This window comes from Oryctolagus cuniculus, chromosome 10, assembly GCF_964237555.1.
Source record: "Oryctolagus cuniculus chromosome 10, mOryCun1.1, whole genome shotgun sequence".
Lineage (NCBI taxonomy): Eukaryota > Metazoa > Chordata > Mammalia > Lagomorpha > Leporidae > Oryctolagus > Oryctolagus cuniculus.
The window spans coordinates 113,270,008-113,291,202 of NC_091441.1; the positions used below are offsets into that span (position 1 = coordinate 113,270,008).

A 21,195-nucleotide genomic window follows, 5' to 3' on the forward strand; every position below is an offset into this window, starting at 1 on the left:
CCGGTGTTGTGGTCCAGTGAGTTAAGCTGCCCCTGGGGACACCCACATCCCAGTATTGCAGTGCCCGTTCCAGTGACAGCTACTCTGCCTCTAATCCAGCTTCCTGCTAGTTTGCCTGGGAGGCAGCAGATGGGACTGAGTCACTTGGGTCCCTGCCACCCATGTGGGAGACTGGGTTGGGAGTTCCTGGTACCTGGCTCAGCCTAGCCTGTTGCAGGCACTGGAGGTGTGAACCAGCAAATGAAGAATATATTGTCTGTCTGTTTGTGTGCGTGCGTGTCTCCATCTCTGTCTCTACCTATGTCTATCTCTGTATCTCTATCCATCTTTGTTACACCACCTTTCAAATAACAATAAACATTGGAAGAATAAGATGGGAGGTTGGTTTTACAGCCTGCACCAGCCTTGAGAGCATGGGGTGTCCCAGGGGCAGCAAGCGGGGCCGCAAGCTGTGATAAAGAGCCCCCCCCCCCCCGGCTTTCCTTCTGCCAAGGGGCCTTCGTATTTGGCCGCCTTTTTCTGGAAAACACAGTCTCCAGGCGCCCTGGGCTGCTGTGCTGGAAGGGCCATTGTGACCTCATGACCGGGTGTTCTGAGCCCCAAAGCGAAGGTGTCTTCTGCCCGCTCTCTGGCCGCTTCTGCGCGTACATACCCAGCTCACCCTTGCTTGTCCCCTGTGTCCCGCCTGCTTGAGAGCCTCTGGCCTTTCCCGGAACCTCCCTGGGTCCCCTCTGTGACTCGCGCCCTGTGAGGTAAGCAGCAGCTGCCGTTACCGGGAGACCAGGTTCAGGGGAGTCTGCCTGCAGGGGGCGGGCGCAGGGCCCCAGTGCGGGAGCGCCTGGGTGCATCCTAGTCCGGGGCCCGTGTGTGCAGGGCTTCCGCAGGCTCCAGCCACGGGAGGGCATGGCTCCCCTTGCTGAGCGCTGCTTGCCCAGGGCGCCTCCCTCAGACCACCAATGGGAGCTTCTGTTCTCCCACCTCCTCCTCCCATGTCCTTGCTGGTCGGCACCCATCAGCCCCTAAGTTGACCCGAGGTAGGTGTCCGGGTGGGTGGGCTCAGCTTGGCCTTCCCCTGGGGCTGGGACTCTGCACCCTCCGGGGCTGGGGAGAGCTCCCCAAAGGAGTCGGGAGTCCGATTGTCTTAGGGAATCCACACGAAGGGACTGAGGTATTGGAGGCTGAGGCTCCCATCCTGTCTCCATATGGGCCTCAGTTTACCCACCTGGGAGATAGGGATGTTGGGCCCGTGGACGGTGTTGAGTCTCACAACCTAGTCCAAGTTCAAAATGCAAACTTGGGATGAGGAAGGGGGAGCCCTGTTTCCCACCTCTTGGGAGTTAAAAACGTGACCAGCTATCCTCACCTCAAGGTGAAAGAAACAACATCTTCAGTGGCCAAAAAAGCAGGCCCGTACCATTGGAAGGCAGGGTTGCCTTACAGCGGAGCAGGCTGGTGTGGGCTGCTGTCCCAAGCAAGGGCACCAGCGTGCACAGGCGTTTGTGCTGTGTGCATCACTGTGCACCTGGCCCTGTGCTGAGGGGTCAGCCCCAGACACCACCCTGTGCCCCGTGAGCTCGGTGCCATGATCAGCCACGGTTGTGTGGATGAGAAAGCGGAGGCTGCCCAGGGCCACACAGCAGCCTGGCCACCTGGGAAACCAACCCCTTCCCTCCCCAGGCCTCAGCTCCTCTTCCGGGTGCAGGCTCCAGGCACTTAGTTGTTGTCACTCAACACTGAATAACATGAGGGGGCCCAGGGACCTTCAGCTGGAGCCTGTGTCAGTCCCCCAGTCCCGTCCATTGCAGAGGAGCAGGCTTGGCGCCCAGGAGACCTGGGAGGGGCAGCCAGGAGGAGACGGGGCTGTGAGGGTGGTGTGGGGGATGTCAGGACCAGGTGCCCCGCAGTTGAGCCCTGCCCTTGGCCCTGTGAGACAAGCTGGCACCCGGGAGCTGCTCAGCAGGCCTTAGCGCCCAGGCTGTCACTGGGATCAGGGCAAACAATCAGTTTTGATGGCTAAACTTGGTGAGAGCCTGCCGTACCAGGTGCGGTTCTGAGCAGCCTGGATGCAGGAGCCCAGTTAATCTCTCAGCAGCCCCACGAGCCAGGGCTGCCCTGTCCCCAATCTATTTCAAAGAGGTGTCCTCCCCTGGGGAGAGGCGGGAGGGTGCTGTGTGTGCACCTGTGTGGGAACAGACAATTGGGAAACTGAACCTGCATCAGTCCAGAGGGGGCAACCCCTGCCTTGGTCAAGCCGTGGTCACCAGGTCTCCTGTGCTCCTTGCTGCTCGTGGTCCTTGGCTTGGGGAGTGGGCGTTAGTGCCCTGCTAGAGAGGCCCTGCCTGCTGTCTCCACTGCCAACAGAAAGTGATTCCTTTCCCCCAAGGCCCAGACCACATGCCCGGGAGCGCATTTCTGTCCCTGGAGACACTGCCATCCTAACGCTGCCCCTTGCTCGGGTGCAGAGCCAAGTCCAGGCTTCCCTGGCCTGCTTCCCCCCTGCCCCAGGAGCAGACCCCTCTTGACTGCCCAGCCCTGGAAGCCCCAGGCCACACCCCTGCTGTCCCTGCCCTCGGTTTCTGAAGCCCCTTGTATTCTAGCAAGCTGGCTGAGGGTGCACAGGCCTCACGCCGGGCACTTGGTCACCTTGGGCTCCATCACATCTGAGTCTCAGTTTCTTGATTAGTAAAACGGGGCCCAGAGTGCCCACCCCTCAGGGGCACGGTAGGAGCAGTGGCAACAGGAGGCCTTCCGGCCAGCTCCGCAAGGTGGTTGGTTACCGGGCCACAGCCTGGCGGGGAACACCCACACTGTTGTCTCAGCCACCATCGGTTGAGTTCGTTTTGCCCTTGACTGAGTGTGCCCCAGTTCACCAACACTCTTTCCGACCCCACCTGGCCCCTAGGGCCCCCACCCCAGGAGCTGGTCTGGCCGGACGGATTCTTGTGCCCCTGCCGGGAGGGTTCCAAGCCAGTGGGGCTGGGTAGGCTAGGAGTCTGCGCCTGGGGCCTGTCGCTGACACTGTTCAGGCCCAGGTGGGGTTTTGGGAGCATCCATTGGAGCCCGTAGATGTCAACAGTGGACAGTTTTACAGATGATGGAGAAACAGTTTATCCAAGGAAAGTTTTGAGCTTTGTCCCAGATGGCACGGTTGTGGAGCGCAGCCTAGCACAGCCTGATGGAGGCTGGAGTCGGGTGGGGAGGAGGTGGCACTGGATCCGGTCTGAGAGGTGGCTGAGACTCTCTTGCACCAAAGAGAACCCTCAGACAAAGCCCAGAACTGAAGGGGGTGACGCTGGAGAGAGCGAGGGGGCGCGGAGGCTGGAGATGGGGCAGACGAGGATGGTGAGCCTTGGGTTCTGAACGCAGAAGCTCTGGGCAGCAGGGAGCCACGGTAGCACTGGAGGACCTATGTGGCGGGCAGTTGGGGTTTGCTAGAATCTCACTGTTGGGAGCAGAGGCAGGGGATGGGCCTCTTCTGGGCTTGAGTGACAGGCACCAAGGCCTCAGTGGGACCACGGCGAAGGCGCAGGGGCTGCTGACACCGCTGGGGTTGCCCTGCTAGGCAGTCTGTGCACGCAGGCAGCCCCAGGCAGGAGGAGCCCGCCCCAGTCCGCGAGTGGGTTTTAACGCTGCGTTTCTCTTGCAACCGAGCAGTAGCTGCTGGTAGGCAACATCTTTAGAGCTAGAAGCTCCTGCCACCGCTGCACCAACACCTGCCAGCCTCACAGAATTAGATATGAGCCCCGTCTACCCAGGTTTGGAATCGGAGCCTTCTTTTCGGGGCCTGGCGCCCGCTGGAGTCCATCGGGCTGGGGCGGTAGGGAACTTCCCTGTGCCCATCCTCCACCGCTGAGGCACACCCGTGAGCTCGGCGTAGTCTCACCATCGATCTGGGCCAGAGCCTCAGTTTCCTCATCGCTAAAGTGGGCTCACAGGTGCATGTGCCCCTGGCAAGGCTCCAGGGGGCCCAGAAAACTCAGTAGGGTCATTGTGGAAATGCTTGGAGACGCTGAGCGGAAATTGCCTTCCTAAAGGTGCAGGGTTCATTCTCCAAGAGCAAGGGGCAGCTGTGCCTGGATGCCAGGAGGGTGTCCTGGGCCCACGCATGCCGCAGTGCCTACCTTGACCATGTCTGTCTCGGCCCTTGTGGAGGAGCCCTCAGGGTGCAGGCCACTTGTGCCCACACGGCGTGTCCCCTGAGCCCTAAGTGTTCCTGACAAACGCTGATGATGCTGCGCCTTGCCCCAGGCAACAGGGAGCAGATCTCTTGTCCCGGGTGGCAGACGGTTGCAGAACTGGCTGGCAGTGAGGGGATGTAGGTGGCACTGGCCTGGCCAGGGTGGGGCACGAGGAGGGCCCAGGGGGAGGGAGTGCCTGGCTGCGGGCTGGCGGCTTGACAAAGGTCTGAGCGCAGGATCTTGCACGAGCCCCAGGGGCTGGAGGGTGTCCGAAACTGGGCTTCCAGGTCCATGGTACGAGCCCCTGTGCTCCAGGCAAAGGGGGCACCCATGGCCGACCGTGTGGCAGTCACCACCCGTGCTGTTGCATCCCGGGCTGTGGTTGAACGCCGCCTCTAAGTGAGCATGCGCAGAGGGTGGAGCTGGGCAGGAGGAACGGTGCTGAGGCCACAGCTGTTTGCCAACATCCACAAGCCGGCAGTGTCACACCCCCGCAGGTGGGGCCTTGTGCCCACTCGACAGACGGCTACACTGAGGCCGAGGGAGAGAAGTGACCGTGGTGCCCCAGGCTTTGCTGCAGGGAGCTGGCACACACAGCTGAGCCCTGGTGGACGTGGTTGGCAGTGGCCCGGCTCTGAGTGGCGTGGAGCTGACTTTGTCACCGAGGACCCGTCTGTTCTCCATGGTGCGGGGGGGGAGGGGCAGCATGTGTTGCTTTAATCAGCGCTTTGGGGTTCATACAGCCCAGAAGGGGAAGTTTGAGGAAGTGGCAACCAAACCTTTCTTTTTGGGGAGGCCTCTTTTTTTTTTGTGGCCTCTAGAAGTAATTCTGGGTTCTGCAGAGCCTCCCCGGGGGTCAGGTTGACCCTGCCCCACCCCCACTTCCGGCACAGGCGGCGAGGGCCAGGGTGGTGGGGGAACAGTGGCAGCCTGGTCGCTGGGTGAGTCACTGCCCGGCCTGTTGCTGCTGACTCACCAGGGCCCGGGCGGTGGGGGGAGGGGAGGAAGCGGCCTCATTCCCCAGGACCCTCCCCCCCCCCCACTCCCCGCACCCCAGAGCAGAGCAGAGAGGCAGCTGATAGGCCACGACACAGCAGGAAAACAACCCCCCAAAAACTCATCCAGCGAAGGCAGATGACCCGCAGGTCGGGAGCCAGGCTTCCCAGAAGCCCTGTGTGTGCAGGACCCATGGCAGCACCAGCTCTGAGACCTGTACCAGTCCTGCACTCAGGCCCTCGAGCGCCTGAGATAGACACCACGACTTCCTGCTCCCATGGCTCAGCCTGTGTTCGGTTACATTTATTTATCCATTTATTTGTAAGTAGGTGAGAGAGAAAGAGATCTTTGTTTGCTAGTTGACTCCCCAAATGCCTGCAACAGCACGGGTTGGGCAGGTGGAAGCTGAGCCTGGTTGCCCACGTGGGTGGCAGGGCCCCAGGTACCTGAGCCCCGTCTGCTGCCTCCCAGGGTGCACGTGTGCAGGTGGCTGGAGTCTGTAGACTGATACGGGATGCGTGAGTCCCAAGTGGTGTCTGCTGCACCAAACGGCTGCCCCGTGGCTCGGCTCTGGTTACCGAGGGTGCTGGAAGCCTGTCGTTGGGTGTTTGGCACAGAATTCTTGAGGCTGAGCTTCGTGTGTCCAGGTGGGCGTCCCGGGACATCCTCTTTGAGGTTTCTCTCTCTCACCTTTGAATAGACACCAGCACCTGAGGACCTGCAGGAGAACTTCTGTGTTACTCTTGCAAAGCTGGCTCCCCCTCCCTGCCTCTGCACAGCAGCACCTTGAGGGTGGGAAGGTGATTCGTGTCCCCTGCAGGGGGGCTCTGGGCCAGGTGCATAGCAGGTGGGGGTCCGCGGGCATCTGATGACAACTGGCACTGTTGCTCCAGGCCAGGGGGAGGTGCTCGGTTCTTTTCAAAGCACGGCTTTCCTGGAGGAAGGAAAGGGACTGAGAACATTTTCTGCTGGGCCAAAGGGTGGGGTTGCAGCCGCCCATCCTTGGTGGTCCCTTGGGCACTGAGCATCTGATGAGGCTGGACAGCTCCCTGTACTGGGGATGAGGACCCACCACGGCCCTCCGTGCCCTCGCAGACTGGGAAGGAGGACTCGGCTGCGTGGTCAGGGACGAGCTGGGGCTTTCAGCCAAAGGAACGAGCTCTCGCTGGGGTGGCACGAAGTCAGAGATGAACCTGGACTCTGGCCTGTGGGCCCTCCCGCTGTGCCCTCTGCCACACACCAGGCTGCCTGCTGCGTCCAGTGCGCCCTCTCTGCAGCGCTGCTCCCCCAGATCTCAGCCCCTGTGTGTGTAAAACTCACACACCCTAGGGCTGTCCATCCGGCTCTGGACGCCAGCTGTGTGACCTCAAGCAGGGCTTCAGCTCTCTGGGCCTCCCTGCTTCATCCAGGCTGCTGAGGACTAAGTGAGCGAGTCGGTGCCTGCACGGGGCCTGCCCACACTCCCCTGAGAGTTGAACCTGTCGTCTTCTGCAGATACTGCTCCGTTTATCTGCTGGGTGTCTGTCTCCTCTCCTGGAATGTTAACTCCCTCTGGTTCCTAGGGCTGTCTCTGGCACACAGCAGGGCAGGTTTTGCATTGCCCTTGACCTCTGAGGGGCCAAGGGAAGTGACTCTTTCCGTGGGACCTAGGTTGGGCTCTGAGCTGTTGCCCTTAGCCTAATACAGTGGCTGGCTTGGGCCTTGCCTGGTGTGAGCCCCAGCTGCCCACCTCGCAGGAGGCACAACTCTCCTGTCTGCGGCCTGGTCCTGCCACCCGGAGGACCCTGCCCTCCTGCCTCAGGGTCCTCCTTGGTTTCTTTCTTTCCTTGCTTTCTTTCTTTTTTGAAAGACCTATTTGTTTATTTGAAAGGCAAATTTACAGAGAGGCAGAGAGAGAGGTCTCCCATATGTTGGTTCACTCCCCAGATGGCCACAATGGCCAGAGCTGCACCGATCAGGAGCCAGGAGCTTCTTCCGGGTCTCCCACATGGGCACAGGGGCCCAAGGACTCGGGCCATCTGCTGCTGCTTTCCCAGGTCACAGCAGAGAGCTGGCTTGGAAGAGGAGCACCCAGGACTCGAACCAGCACCCACATGGGATGCCGGTGCTGCAGGCTGTGGCTGTACCCACTGTGCCACAGTGCTGCCCCGAGTTTTTGTTTGCTTGCTTCTTCTCTGTGCCTGAATCTGATTTTTGGGGCTTTTGGCCAGATGCTGCTGCTTGCATTTCTGCATGGGAGGATGGCTGGGCCTGCAGGTTAGACCTGCTCCGTGTCTCCCCAACCCCTGGCAGTGTCCCCGAGGCCAGTTCTGTCCCTGTCCCTTGTGAAGACCACAGGCTAAGGAACCCTGGCGGCCGGGCAGTTCCCCGCCCGGAGGTCACCGTGCCTCCCAGGTGCAGTACTGTCCCCTTCTCTGAGCCTCTGCTGCCTGGCGCGTGCGAGGTAGGCTCTGAAAGCCTGGGCAGAGGCTTGTTGCTGCGGGTGGAGGGCGGAGCAGTAGCTGGGAGAGGTGGGGTCAGCGGGGACGGGGCGGGGCCTGCACAGATGCACTTGGGGTGAGGGAGCACGTCCCCTACAGATCTGCTCCCCAGGTCACAGCAAGCCCCGTCCCCAGAGAGGCCGAAACAATCCCACAGACAGAATCACTTTCACTAGGACAGGAGATGGCCGGTTATTGTTTCTGCTCTTTCCCGGCACTGTGTGGGGCTTCCTGGATGACCTCACCGGCTCCAGCCCTTGGGCCCTGGGCTGCCGGGTCAGCACCTCCAGATGAGCCCATCCCATGAGCAATGTGTTGACCAAAGAGGACTCCCTGGCCATGGGCCGAGGCCGGCTCCCTCTGCTTGTGTGTGGAAGTGTGTGTGTGCGTGTGTGTCTCCAGCACGGAGTTCAGGTGCGCTCGGGAAACCGCACGGCGTCTGCTATGGTGGGAGACGAGGAGTTGCCCGGTGGCCGCAGTCCCGGCTCTGCCCTGAGGCCTCCAAGGGCCCTGCAGGCGGTGCAGCCTTCTGGCTTGAGTTACACTTTCCTCAGAAATAGCCGAGAGGCTCAGTTCACTGATGACAGCTTTGGAAGGTGTACTACTTTACGCGGGAAAGAAAGCCTTTCTTGGATTCATTTCTACTCTTCCAAAAGCAGCTGTGCACCCGCGTGTGCAGTGGTGCTCTGCCACGCCCCCTAGCGGCCACCCGCGGCACACGCAGTGCTGGGACCCAGCCTTGCTCTCTGAGTCTGGATCCCTCCGCCTCCCTGCTTGCTAGGGAAAGGCTGCGGTTTCCTCCGCTGGCCCAGGCCTTGTGGCCCTGGGCACTGCCTGCTCCCTGGTCCCCAGGACTGCCGTGCCCTGACCCGCGTCCCTGCGCCCTCTGTCACGTGGCCCTCACTTCCCCGTTTGCGCTCGACTAGTTCCCTAATCTGTGCCCCGTCCAGTGGCCTGCGGCTCTCTGAAGGCGCTAGAGGCCGTTTCACTTGGTGAAGAGGTCAGGTGACCCGTGACGGCTGCAGAGCTCAGAACGTGGACTTCGGAGCCATTGGTCATGGCTCAGGTGGCTTTCCCCTCTCCCTGTGGCCCTGAGCGAGTGGCTTCTCCCCTCTATGCCCCACAGCACCCCCTGAGGGGATTAAAAGCGAAAATGCATGAAGCACTTAGAGCGCTGCTAAGGAAATGCGCATGCAGTCAGTGCTCAATAAATGCAGCTGCCTGCCCTTCTTTTCCTTTTTCCTTTTTAACGGACAGAAGCTGCATCTGTGGATGTTTCAAGGGACACTGTAGGATGGCTCAATCAAGGCAGTTAACCTTTGCCTCTCATGCTTGCTTTGTGTGTGAGGGGGAGAGAGTCTAAAATGCACTCTGGACAACTCCCAGGTGTGCAGTGTGTTGTCAGCCGTAGTCATCGTGGTGCACAATGGAGCTCTTGCACTTTTCCTTATGTGCAGCTGAAGTTCTGTGTCTTTTGACCCCTAGTTCCCCCATCTCCCCCATCCCTTTTTTCCTTTTTTATTTTTTCAAACAAACCGTTGACTGGGGTGGGCACCGTGGCCCTGTGGGTCAAACTGACCCTTGCGATTCCTCGTTCCGTAGCCGAATGTCTGTTCCGAGCTCTGGCTGCTCCATTTCACATTCAGCTTCTGGCTGACGGGCACCCTAGCAGGTGACAGATGGTGGCTCCAGTGCGTGGGCCTCCACCACCCATGTGGGAGACCTGGACGGAGTTCCCGGCTCCTGATTGTTGTGGGCATTTGGGGAGTGAACCAGTAGATGGAAGATAATCATTCCTTCTCTCTCTCTCTGCCTTTCAGATAGATGAAAATATTTTTAAAATAGGCAAAAAAAGGAGTGATTTTTAAAGGTATTTATCTACTTATTTGAGAGGCAGAGAGAGGGGCATGGAGACAGCTCCTGGGCACTGATTCCCTCCTCAGATGCCTGCGGTAGCCCAGGGTGCAAGCTGGGAGCCGGGAACTCAATCCAGGCCTCTCAAAAGGGTGACAGGGATGTGACTGCTTGAGCCATCACCAGCGCCTCCCAGGGTCTACGTTGGCAAGAAGCTGGAGGTGGAGCCAGGACCTCATCTTTGTGCCTTGGGCTGCGGGCTGCCTGACCCTTCCTCTAAACCCACAGGGTGTGGCGCCTGGCACGCGGTAGCCTGAACCCCCGACGTCGCATCAGCTGTCTTCCTGAGTAGAAGCTGGCACTTGGCGCTTCCCTGACAGGTGCCAGGCCTCACACTCAGCGCTCCACAAAGGTGACTTATTCTTACCCCGAATTTTTCAACAGTGAGGAGGCTGAAGCACACCAGGCCACATAGCTTCATCCTGGCCTTGGCATGTCCAGAAGGCTGGCTCTGGAGAGGACAAGCAGACGAGGAAGGGGCAGGACTCCACAGTGGCCAGGCGGGCTGGAGGCATTAGACCTCAGGTTTCCCTCTCCTGGGCTGTACAGTGGGCGTGTCGTCCAGGTGGCCTCCTGCCTCTGTTCTGGGATTCTGGGAGCTGCTTGCCCAACCCCCACTACAGCCAAGTAGAGGGGCTTGCCTAGAAGGCCTCCTGGGCCCTGGGCCCTTTGGGAGGGGTAGGGCATGCCAGAGAGGACTGGGCAAATAGCTGCACTCTGGCCAAAAATGACCGAAGCTCCTGGGTAGCTAAGTCAGCACCAGTAGCGTTTCAGTCTTTGTTTTCTCCTAGGGAGAGGTGTGCAGGGTGCTGCCGCCTTCTTTGACAAGACGTAACTGCTGCAGGGGAGGGCCAGGCAGGCTGCTGGAGGGTGACAGGTGCAGGGAGCGCCCGAGCCTCTGGCCAGCTTGTCCAGGGAAGAGAGCCAAGGGCTTGGGCTCCCCAAAGCCTTGGAATGAGGTGCTACATGCCAGGGGAGGCAGGTCTGCAGCTCACTTCAAGGCGCTGTTGGTTGGGACTCAGACACCAGAAAGCCAGGGGGCTGGAGAGGCAGCTGGGGGACGCAGGTGGGATGTGGCTCTGTACCACTGCCGTCCTGTCCCTGCGGGCTCAGCAGTGTGGAGGCCTCCTCTTGATGAGCTGTGCTCTGTGTCTTAGGCATTAGCAGGGCCAAGGTGGCAGTGCTGCCCCGGTCTCCTTCCTCCCTGTGCAGCCTCAGCCAGGCGACGCACTGCCCTGCTTCAGCGTCGGCTCCCCTCACCTGGAAATGAACCAGCGGTCTCTCCCACGACAAGGGTGCTTGAGGAATGAACAGGAGAGCAGGCTTAGCAACAGCTCAACAGGGTAAGGGCTCAAGAAACTAGTGCTATGGTGCAGAGAAAGGGGACCAAAGGAATATCTTAGAAATTGTGGCGTCGCTGGTAAGGGTTTGAATCTGGCTGCAAGTGTGCCAAAATAGACCAGGGTGATTTGCAAGTCGGTCTCAGGCACGGTTGTATCTGGCCGCCACCCCTGGAACAGAGAGGGAAAGCATTTTCGGCGGGGCTGGGAGGGACGCTCCATCCTAGAGCCTCTCCATCAAAGCTCCAGTAACCCAAGAGGAAGCTCTTAAAAGAGGGAGTCTTGTATCTTGGCCGCTACGGAATAAGCCTGGGCCCCCTGCCAAGGAAAACAGCGCTGGGCTGCAGGGCAGCGGCTGCTGGAAGTCTGTGGATAGGGACTCGGTCCCGAGCGCGCTCTGCACGTGGGCTGGCCTGCACTGGGGGTGACTGTAGCCTGCAGCTCTGCAGAGGTGGTGGCTGAGGTCGGGCTGGGCAAGAGCGAGAGCCGAGGGTCTGGGCCCCACATCATGGTCCCTGTTACTGCCAACTGAGTGACCTCAGAGCGTCCCTTGGTGTGTCTGGGCATTGCTGATCTCACCCTAAGTGGGATGGAGGCCTTATGCATTTCAAGGTCAGGGTGGACCTGGTCACAACAGTAGTGGCAGTAACAGTAGTAATAGAAGCCACCGCTCGGGAGGACTTGGCATGGACCTCCCAGCACTGCAGGCACTTTCCATGCCCCCCCCACTGGTGGAATGCTCATGGCACCTCCAGGAGCTTCACACAGTTGCCCCCAGTTTACAGGTGGCACCGAGGACCAGAGATGTTGAGTAATGTGCTGAGATCACCCAGCAGGAAGTGGCTCTCAGATTCCCACAGACATCGGGCTGCGAGCAGAGGCCCTGGGCAGCTGACAGGGACCCGACAGCTTTGGGAACTGAGGCTGGAGGAAGGTTCAGAGGCGGCCAGGCCTGAGGACTGAGGGTACTAGAGCAGGTGTGTGTGGCCAGTGTCCTGGACGGCCCGGGCCATGCTGGTGAGGAGGTCGCGTTTGCCTGCGGGAGTGACAGGAGGGTCGGAAATGGGGTGTCCCGAGCTGTTTCCGCTTTGTGAGTTGCTAGATGGGACGCGGGTGGCGAAGCAGCAGGGGGACTAGTGAGGAGGCCGATGCTTGTGCCCAGGCGAGGGCACGGTTGCCATGGCAACGGGGAGCTGGGGGCGGTGGCCAGGACCATACAGTGAGAACAGCATCACTGGGTCAGGCTGGGAGGGGCTCTCACAGGGGGGCCTGGAATGAGGCCCCTGGGACAGGGTGAGGGGGCCCTGCATCTGCATCCACCTCAATCAGGCATGAGTGAGTCTGAGGCCTGGACGAGGCTGTAGGCAGACAGTGGGCCATGGCAGGGGAGCCAGGGTGAGCCCTAAGTGGGGCAGAGGCAGGACCGCGGGGGGCTGTGTAGAGGTGCGACCTGTAGGAGAGGTGGAGAGAAGGGCTTGATGGGGCCAGAGGAGGACACCCGTATTCACTGAGGAGTGAGGAGTGGGGCTCCCAACACCGGGCACGTGACAGGCACCTGCTCCCCACAGGATGATGGCTCCTGAGTGCGAAAGTTGCTGGAAGCCTCATTATGTAGGAAACCAGAGCTTGGAGAATAAGCTGGGGCCTTAGGTGACCCCTGTTGCCCCCAACCCCTGGTTTCTAGAGAGTTCTTAGTGCTAAGGTAGCAAGTGGGTCTGAGTGCTCAAAGGCCAGAGCTGGGGCTCTCGACAGCCACAGGAAGAAGACCCCGCTCCTAGCGGGGCAGTCCCAGCCACTGGAGCCCAGGTGGTCACCGACAGTCAGCAGCCGAGGCTGAGCCATGCCCCCACCCCACCTTCAGTCTGCAGCCCTAAGGTCCAGGGAGCATCCAGGCGTAGCCCCTGCCCTGCCCATCTTCGCTCAGAAGCCCCTTCCCCAGAAGGGAGTCGAGTCCCACATCCTCCAATTATGTGCCCACCCAGCTGCCCACAATGGGCCGCTCAGATAACCATCGGGCTGTGCAAGAGAAGGCTGGAACAATGCTGGCCGCCAGGGCTATTTTTACAGTAGCCACGGGCCAGGCCCGCGCCTGCCCCAAGGGAGCAGGCGGAGAAAGGCCTGCGGATGCTCCTCCAGACAGAGGAAGGACTCCGGGGGCTGCCGGAAGCCTTGCTCGGTCTGCTGGCCGCCAGATAGCGAAACAATCGGGGTCCCCCACCCCAGCCAGGCGGAGGAAGGAGGTGTGAGGGAAATGGGGGTTTTGTTGTGCTTTTGTGCCTCTGCTCCTTGGAGCACAACCCCTGGGGGCCTGGCTGTTGGGCTGGGGCCTGCACACCCCTGTCCATTCCCCAACCCACGCATCACCTGCTTGGGAAGCTTCATGGCCGCATGGCTTGGCTGGTGACTTACTCAGAGCCGAGGTTTGCAGCTGCCCAGGTGCCACTCTGGGAACCACCTACCCGACTGCGCTTGCTCTGGGCCCACTGCTGTGAACACAGCAGACTGGTCCTTGTCCCCAGGAATCTGGCCTCAAACTGAGGAGGGAGTCAGGCAGTAAGGAAGCAAGTCTGGGAGCAAGGCCATCTTGGGCGGTGAGAAGACAGGCTGGGATGCCCCCTGGAGCCAGGCGCACAGGTGCACCCTCAGAGCCGTGGTGAGCTGGCGTGGGTGTGCCCGGGGTAAGCACATCCGCACCTGCTGCTGCCAGTGGGAGCTAAGAGGAGCAGGAACGTAGTGTGGCCTGACCTCCCGGTTTGCAAAGAGTGCACAGAGGTCACGTTTCTCTGACATTTGGTGCTTCAGTGACGGCTGCCTGTGTGGGTCATCGAAGACCGGCGCACCGTGTCCTGGGCTGCGAGTCGGCTGTCCTGGCTTCTGTGCCTTTTGTTCTGCAGGCAGGGCCCCAAGAGGGCCTGGTAGGATCACTGGCTCTGTGGCTGTGCCATGTCGTGAGCAAACCCTGAAGGTGGGGAACTAAGTCGTGACTTCTGGTCGGTGCCTTGTGGGCTGGGGCTGTGGATGCTCTTGGCCACCCTTGTCCTTTCTTTGATAGCCAGTGCTGTCCACTGTGGCTGCCACGGGGAGAAAGTGCATTGGAGAGGGCACCCGAGGAAGTATAGAGAGAAGGGGCTGTAGGTGGCCAGCGTCGTGGTATAGCAGGTGAAGCCTCTGCGTGTGGCACCAGCATCCCATAAGGGCGCCGGCTTGAGTCCCTGCTGCTCTACTTCCCATCAAGCTCTTTGTTAACGTGCCTGGGAGAAGGAACCAAATACGGCCCAGTGGGAGACCGGAATGGCCCAGCATTGGCCGTTGCAGCTTTCTGGGGAGTGAACCAGTGGGTAGAAACACTATCTCTCTCTGTCTCTGTCTCTCTCTCTGATTTCCAAAATAAATAAACCAATCTTGGTAATCAAAAATAAAGACGCTGTGCCCTGGCTGGCTGCAGCATTGCCCACCCCTACCCTGCCCCAAGCAGCCCAGCCAGATTGAGGTCCAAGGAGGAGTGGGCTGCTCCCCGCAGGCTTGGAGATTTCGCCTTCTTGGCTCCCACTGGCTGAGCCCAACAGGGAGCTGGAGGGCGAAGGCGGCCTGGAGCCAGAGCAGCGGGAGAATGGCTGGGGAGGGGCCCGCAAGAGGAGAGGGGATTAACGAGGACTCGGGCATAATCCTCCCTGTACAAAGCCGTACTTTTTCTGCTGCAGACATGTGACTGCTTAATAAATTGCAAACAGAGCCCTCAGACATCCGTTCTGCATAGCGTGGTGGAGCCTGCTTCCCAGGCCTTGGTCCCTTCCAGCCTGAGAGCCCCTTCCCACTGCGTCCCCCGATCCCTTCTATCCGTGGCTGCAAACCAGCACTCCCTACGCCGGGCTCCGTGCTGGGGTATTCGTCCCATGGGGGCTGCCATTTTTCATACAAATCCAATGTTAGAAAGTAGTCTTTTAACTTCTGGGACCTGCAGGCAGGGGTGTCCTGTGGAAGGCTCCTAGCACTGTCTGGAGTGCTTTGGGTTTTTGTGAAAGATGGGGCGAGCCTTGGGGTGCAGGTGACTGACATGGGTCACTCGGTGTTTCTGTTCAGCAGGTGCATGGGGAACGGAACCTGTCAGTTGTGGGTTTTGCAAATGTCCTGGCATCCTCAGCCTGGATCACACCATCCCCCGGCCTCTAGGGGGGTCCGAATGACTCTGGACAATGTGGACAAGCCAGGGAGATGCCAGGCTCCTGCCACAGGCCAGCGCGTGGGTGGAATGGGAGCGGCTTCAGTGCCTACCCCCGGTGGCCCCTCATGATGGCACGTCTTTAGGGTCTGTTTTGTGCCCCACAGAGAGCGAGGAAATGGCCACCAAGGAGAAGCTGCAGTGTCTGAAGGACTTCCACAAGGACATCCTGAAGCCGTCGCCGGGGAAGAGCCCGGGCACACGGCCCGAGGATGAGGCCGAGGGCAAGCCCCCGCAGAGGGAGAAGTGGGCCAGCAAGATCGACTTCGTGCTGTCTGTGGCCGGCGGCTTCGTGGGTCTGGGCAATGTCTGGCGGTTCCCGTACCTCTGCTACAAAAACGGTGGAGGTGAGGCTGCGGCACTGCCTCTCTGTGTCCCGTGTCCTCCGCTGCGGCAGCCAGCCACACCCTGCCCCGTCCCGCCACCCCTCTCCTTAGCCAGGGAGCTGGTGTTCCATCAGGGTCCAGCGGGGTTGCCTGCAGTGGGTGCCTGCCCTCTGGTCTGGTTTTCACCCTACCAGCGGAACCTTAGGTGTGCCCACACCCCACTTTGTAGAGCCCCCTCTCTGTGGCCCCCAGCCCCCCTACTTTATGGCTTCCTCCCGGTTGCCTTTGCTTTTCTGGGTATCCAGGAAACAAATGTAGGGGACGCAGTCTGGAAGACAGGGCTGATCCCTCAGCTGGTTGAGCTTGGAGCGGGGGCTTTTCCTTGGATTTCTTCTGGAATCCTCCATTTCCTGTCCTGTTACAGGTATTCAGTCAGGCGGTGCTCAGGGGGACTCTGGCTCTTGCAACAAGGGGGCGTTGAAGAGATAGGACAGGGAGCCCTACTCCAGGGTGCCCTCTGCAGGGGCCCGTCTGTGCCACCCACACTGGGGCAGTGCTGCTCAGGGACTGTCCCTTAGACCTCTCCGTGTGTTGCAGGCCCCTTTGGGACCCTGGTGAGCACCCTGGGTGCCCCCCAGAGCAGAGCACAGCACACACCCCAGTTGCCCACAGTCACAGGGCGTGGGGACCTGCTAAAGCCGCGAGCGATGCGTTGCCCCTCGTTCCTCCCATGGCTCCCAGGCCCCAGCTGCAGAGCCGCCTCCTTTTCCCCGCTGCACCCTTCCCCTGCAGTGCTTCTCTGTGGGCCGGGGGAGGCCGGGTCGTGGTGTTAGAGGGGGTCAGAGCAGCCCTCGTAGCCTTTCATCAAGGGGACAGGTGAGGGAGGAGATGGGCAGCGGGCCCAGCCCCACCGGAGGCCCTGAGGTTCCAAGTACCCGGTGGATGCAAAGACAGTGGGAGGGCGTGTCAGAAAGTGGGGCAGCTCCTGGAGAATTTTCAACCACCAGGAGCATGGCCTTGGCCCGTCCTCCCCAGTCCAGCAGCCGAGAGGGATCGGCTGCGAGAACCTTTGACTCAGGCCCCGTAGCGGCCTGGCCTGACCCTTGCCCTGTGTGCTCTCTCTGCAGGTGCATTTCTCATACCGTATTTCATTTTTCTGTTTGGGAGTGGCCTGCCTGTGTTCTTCCTGGAGATAATCATAGGCCAGTACACCTCTGAAGGCGGCATCACGTGCTGGGAGAAGATCTGCCCCTTGTTCTCTGGTGAGTACAGGACAGGCGTCGTGGGGGCCTGGTGTGCAGCGGCGCCGCCAGGCTCTGCTGGGCACCTGCTCTCTGCAGGTACACTGCGTGCTCACACGTGTCGCTCAGCTCTGGGACTGGTGCAGGGAGGACCTGCACCTGGTATAGGTGCGATGCTGCCACTGCTCCGGAGTAAGAGAAAGTGAGTGATGGCAGGTGCCTGGCGCACAGTGACGGCTCCAAGTCCCGGCTGTGCCCACCTGCCTGGGTGGCAGGAAGGACACACTGGCAGGTGTCTTGCAGTGAGTTAGTGGGCAGACACTCAGAGCCAAGAGGCCTTCTGTCTGGGTTCAAGTCCTGCTTCTTCTCCATGGTATCCCAGCTTTGGGAAACTCACTTTGTACATCCAGTTCTTTGTCTATGAGGTAGAATTAACCTGCTTACTTCATAGGGTTGCTGTGAAGGCAACACAGCCACGTAAAAATGCTTTGTGCTTACAGTGAGTACCGACATAATAGCTTCACGGTCCTGTGCTTGGTGTTCAGTACGCACTTAAGTTAATCACCGTTAGGATTTAATTGGCAGGGATGGGAAGATGTGTTAGTCTGTTTAGTAATCCACCCATTAAAATTTTCTTCCATTAAACCACTCAATTATCATTAGCCCATCCATCCGTTTTCCATTCATCCACCCTTCTACTCTGTCTGCCCAGCCTCCTCATCACCCATGACTTCATACAACAACAAATTGAACGCATGGGCCATAAACAAGCATCCACCCTGCTAACCACCCACTCAGCCCTCCAGGCTGCCGTCTCTCCCACTCTCCCGTTTCTCCTCCAGTCTGTCCGTGCAGCCAGCATCCCCCAGACCTTGCTGGTCCTATGGGAGGCCCTCTTCTGGCCCCAGGTCCGGGGGCCCCACGGCCAGCGGTTGAGGGTGTGGGTCTGGCTGCCTCGTGCCACTGGCTCACCGCTCACCTGCTTGCAGGCATTGGCTACGCCTCCATTGTGATCGTGTCGCTCCTGAACGTCTACTACATCGTCATCCTGGCCTGGGCCACCTACTACCTGTTCCAGTCCTTCCAGAAGGAGCTGCCCTGGGCACACTGCAACCACAGCTGGAACACGCCGCAGTGCATGGAAGACACCATGCGCAAGAACAAGAGTGTGTGGCTCACCCTCAGCACCACCAACTTCACCTCGCCCGTCACCGAGTTCTGGGAGTAAGGCCGGCCTCACGGAGGGGTCGGGAGGTGGGCAGGGGGCAGAGGGTGCAGCCGCCACCCTCATCTCCTCCCCAGGGATGTGGGAGTCACCGTGTGTGACGGGGGGCTGCAGGGTGCTGCTCAGGAGACAGACCTAAGCTTTGGGCTCGGGTAGGCCTGGAATCGAATCCCGGGCCTGCCACTTATTGGCTGTTGGATCATAGGCGCATCACCCCCTTCTCTCTGAGCCTCAGTTTCTTGACCTGTCAAGCTGGGGGAATGTGTCGTCCCCACTCCTGTGGGGGATTGTCTACCAAAGGCAGGTGTAGGCCCACAGCTATCTGAAAATGACACCTGCCTTTTAATGTATTTTGGAAAAAAATACGTTCTGTGTTAGTGCGCGGAGAAAAATGCCTATATGAAGCCGAAGTTGGTACGAAAAGCTGTCTGCATAGAGTGGGGAGCATGTGTGGCTCAGCTCTTGCAGTGTGACAGCCAGCCCCAAACTGGGTGTCTGTCAGTGACCACGTCCTCAGCTCGGGATCTGCCCCATGGTGGTTTGGGCCGGGCAGCTTCACCTGTCTGCAGTCAGCTGCAGGTCCTCGGAGTGGCTCCTCTGGGGGCTGGGCTGCTGGGACGGACAGTGTGTGTGGCCTCGGTGCCCAGCAGGCTGGCCTGGCCAAGGCTTGTCCCCACAGCCCTGCGTCTCAGGAGCACACAGGTGGTCCCCTGCACACAAGCACTTTGTGTCTTCTGTCGTCCCAGGGGCTGGAGGGAGCCCTGGGACAGACCCAGACCTGAGGGGAGGTCGGGGCGGCGTCTCTCCACTGGGGGTCTAGACAACCAGGTGCCTTTTTAAGCCAACCGCAAGGTAGTCCACACTAGCTCCAGGACACGCACACGGGCCATGAGTGGGGCGGGAAGCCCGGAGCAAGGGAGCTGGTAGGGAAAGGGGTCCTGCTCTGGAGGAGATGACGACCCCACCCCTGGCTTGTGGCTTTGCTGTTTGCACTGTGTTGCCGGCTGCTCAGAAGGGGGCTCAGGGCAGGTGGAGGGGAAGGGCTGCCGGTCAGCTGGTCCCAGCCATGCTCCAGGGTCACAGCAAGCCCTAGGCAGGGAAGGCTCAGTTGCCTGCACTGGGTTTTCCAGCACTGTCCCGGGCAAGGTCTGAATCACTGGCAGGCTCCTGGGCCGTCCGGGTGTGCCCCCGGGCAGGGTTCTAGGCCCCCTCGGCCTGGGGGCTCCTCATGGGTGACTATTTTCCACTTGGAAACAAAGAAGGCATTAAAAGTGCTGTCATCGACCCTGGACTCCCGCCCTGGGTTCGCAGACAAAGAATCGCTGGGGCTTCATTCTTCTCCCTTGAACGGGGCCCAAGGCCACAGCCCTGGCCTTTCTGTGCTGTTCTTGGCACAGCTGCTGGCCAGGACGGCCCCACCCAGGACGCTGGCCCCCTGCCAGCCTGCGGGGGCGTGTGCCAGGCCCTGCTGCCTCAGCCCAGCCAGGCCTGCTTGGGTTTGCTCCCTCACTGGGCTGTGATCAGCTTACGCAGGTGCGTTCCCCTCTCCCGCTGCCTTGCCCTCACCTGGGTCGGAGGCGCTGGCCGCACTGCCCCCTAGTGGGTGGGGGATGCCCTAACAGATGCTCCCTGGCTGGCCCCAAGAATGGGCTCAGCACATGGGGGTCCTCACTGTGGATGACACTGCACCAGGACGGCTGGGACTCTTGACGTGCCCGGCCCTTTAAGAAGGGTCCCTCCCGGATGGCCCGGAAGGTGTGCCTGTTTGGGGAGGGGTGGTCCCTCCCGCTGTGCGTGTCCCCTGTCCACAGGGGCCTGGAGGAGGAGCTCATGGAGCCACATGAGGGCCTCGGCGTCCAGTCCTCACTCCCACCCTCCTGGCCTTGTTCTTAGAGGGATCCTCACTCTGCACCCAGACTCCCTCTCCTGGCCCAGAGCATGCTGGGACTGTGTTTAGAAAGTTCCTCCTTGTGTAGGCACCTTTGCCCCAGCTCCTGCACTGCCCTGCTGGGCTTGCCCTGTGGGGAGAGCACCAGCTCCTGCCACAGCGCCCCTGCCCCCCCACCAGCCCTGGGGCCCAGCGGAGCTCCGTGAGACCCCAGGCACTCGAGGCAGAGTCACCTGCGCTCTCTCTGGGTCCCTGGGGAAGCGGGGGCATCCGAGGAACAGGAGCCTGGGCAGCTGCTGAGGCGAGGGCCCAGGCCCCCCCGCTGTGTGAGCACACAGGGCCCAGGGGCTCTGCAGCTGGGCCTGGGCTGGCTGCTGGGGGTGAGGAAGACCCAGCCTCCTGCCTTCCCCCGTCCTGGGCCTGAGATGGCCCCTCCTTCCCTGCTGGTCATCCACATCTGCCTGGGCATCAGTTCCTGCCCCTCTCTGGCTTTGTTTTCCTGTCTGCAAGTAGAGAGGCTGCAGGAGGTGGGCGCTGAGGGATGTGTAGGAGCTCGCCAGGCAGAAAAGTCCAGAGAAGACGTCCTGGGCAGCAGTAGCCCCAGTGGAGGCGCAGTGCCCAGGGAGCGCACAGTGCTGGGGAGGGTGCCACGGTTAAGGCCGTGGGTGTCAGGCTCACATCAAGGCAGGCAGGTGAGAAGGCGACGGATGGGGGGCACAGTGTCTTCTGACATCCCTGTGGGAGCAGGCAGCGAGCCTTGTGGTTGTCCTGGCCTGTATCTCCTGCTCTGTTTGACTGACGAGACTGACGAGGTGGAATGGGGATGGGTGTGTTTGAGGCCTCGGAGGCTCCCACGTGTCCCAGCTATGTGACCTTGGGGTGTCCGCAGGGCCCTGGAGCTAGTGTGGTCCTGACACCCACAGGCTGGGCGGTGTGTTCCAGAGCTGCGACACAGGGGGGTACAGGATGGGGTCTCCAAGGTGCTGGGCAACTTCCCCGAGGTTACAGAAGCAGCAAGAAGGAGCCGAGGCCCTGGCCCCGGTACCCAGCACTGGACCCCACCTCCAGCTGCTCTGTGGCTGCCAGCCATGTGGCCAGGGCCCAGGGTCATGGGTCTCATTCTATTTGCCTATGGGTATATGTCCACTCTCAGGTCATGCCCAGAGCCCTCTCTGGACTTGGACCCCCCACATTGGAAGTGCTGGCTTCCACTGAGTCACCCTTCTTAGCAAGAGCTGGTGCAATGCCCTCTGCCGGACCCCCGAGAAGCTGCCGAGCCCGGGGTGGCTGTCTCCCTGGCCTAGTCCTTAACAGCCAGAGTCACGCAGGCTGGGGCAAGGAAGCCAAGCCTCGGCCCCTCCTGCAGGTCCCGGCTGCCCTAGGTCACC

The 21,195-nt window shown here is 60.6% G+C and overlaps 1 protein-coding gene across 4 annotated transcripts in view; it reads left to right on the forward strand.

Moving 5' to 3' along the window:
• The window catches only part of SLC6A6 (solute carrier family 6 member 6), a 70,007-nt gene that overhangs the window by 22,792 nt on the left and 26,020 nt on the right, over window positions 1-21,195 (forward strand). The window contains exons 1-5 of one of the 4 annotated variants that reach the window (XR_517403.4): window positions 780-1,034; window positions 3,647-3,755; window positions 15,235-15,474; window positions 16,581-16,715; window positions 17,684-17,918. Coding sequence is in view for 3 of the 4 variants with exons in the window: in XM_008260365.4 (XP_008258587.1) it covers window positions 3,737-3,755; window positions 15,235-15,474; window positions 16,581-16,715; window positions 17,684-17,918 (629 nt within the window). In the remaining variant the exon portion in view is untranslated. Of the gene's footprint in view, window positions 1-779; window positions 1,035-3,646; window positions 3,756-15,234; window positions 15,475-16,580; window positions 16,716-17,683; window positions 17,919-21,195 lie in introns of those variants that run through there. The other 3 variants (XM_008260365.4, XM_051851767.2, XM_051851766.2) reach the window with 3 other exon arrangements.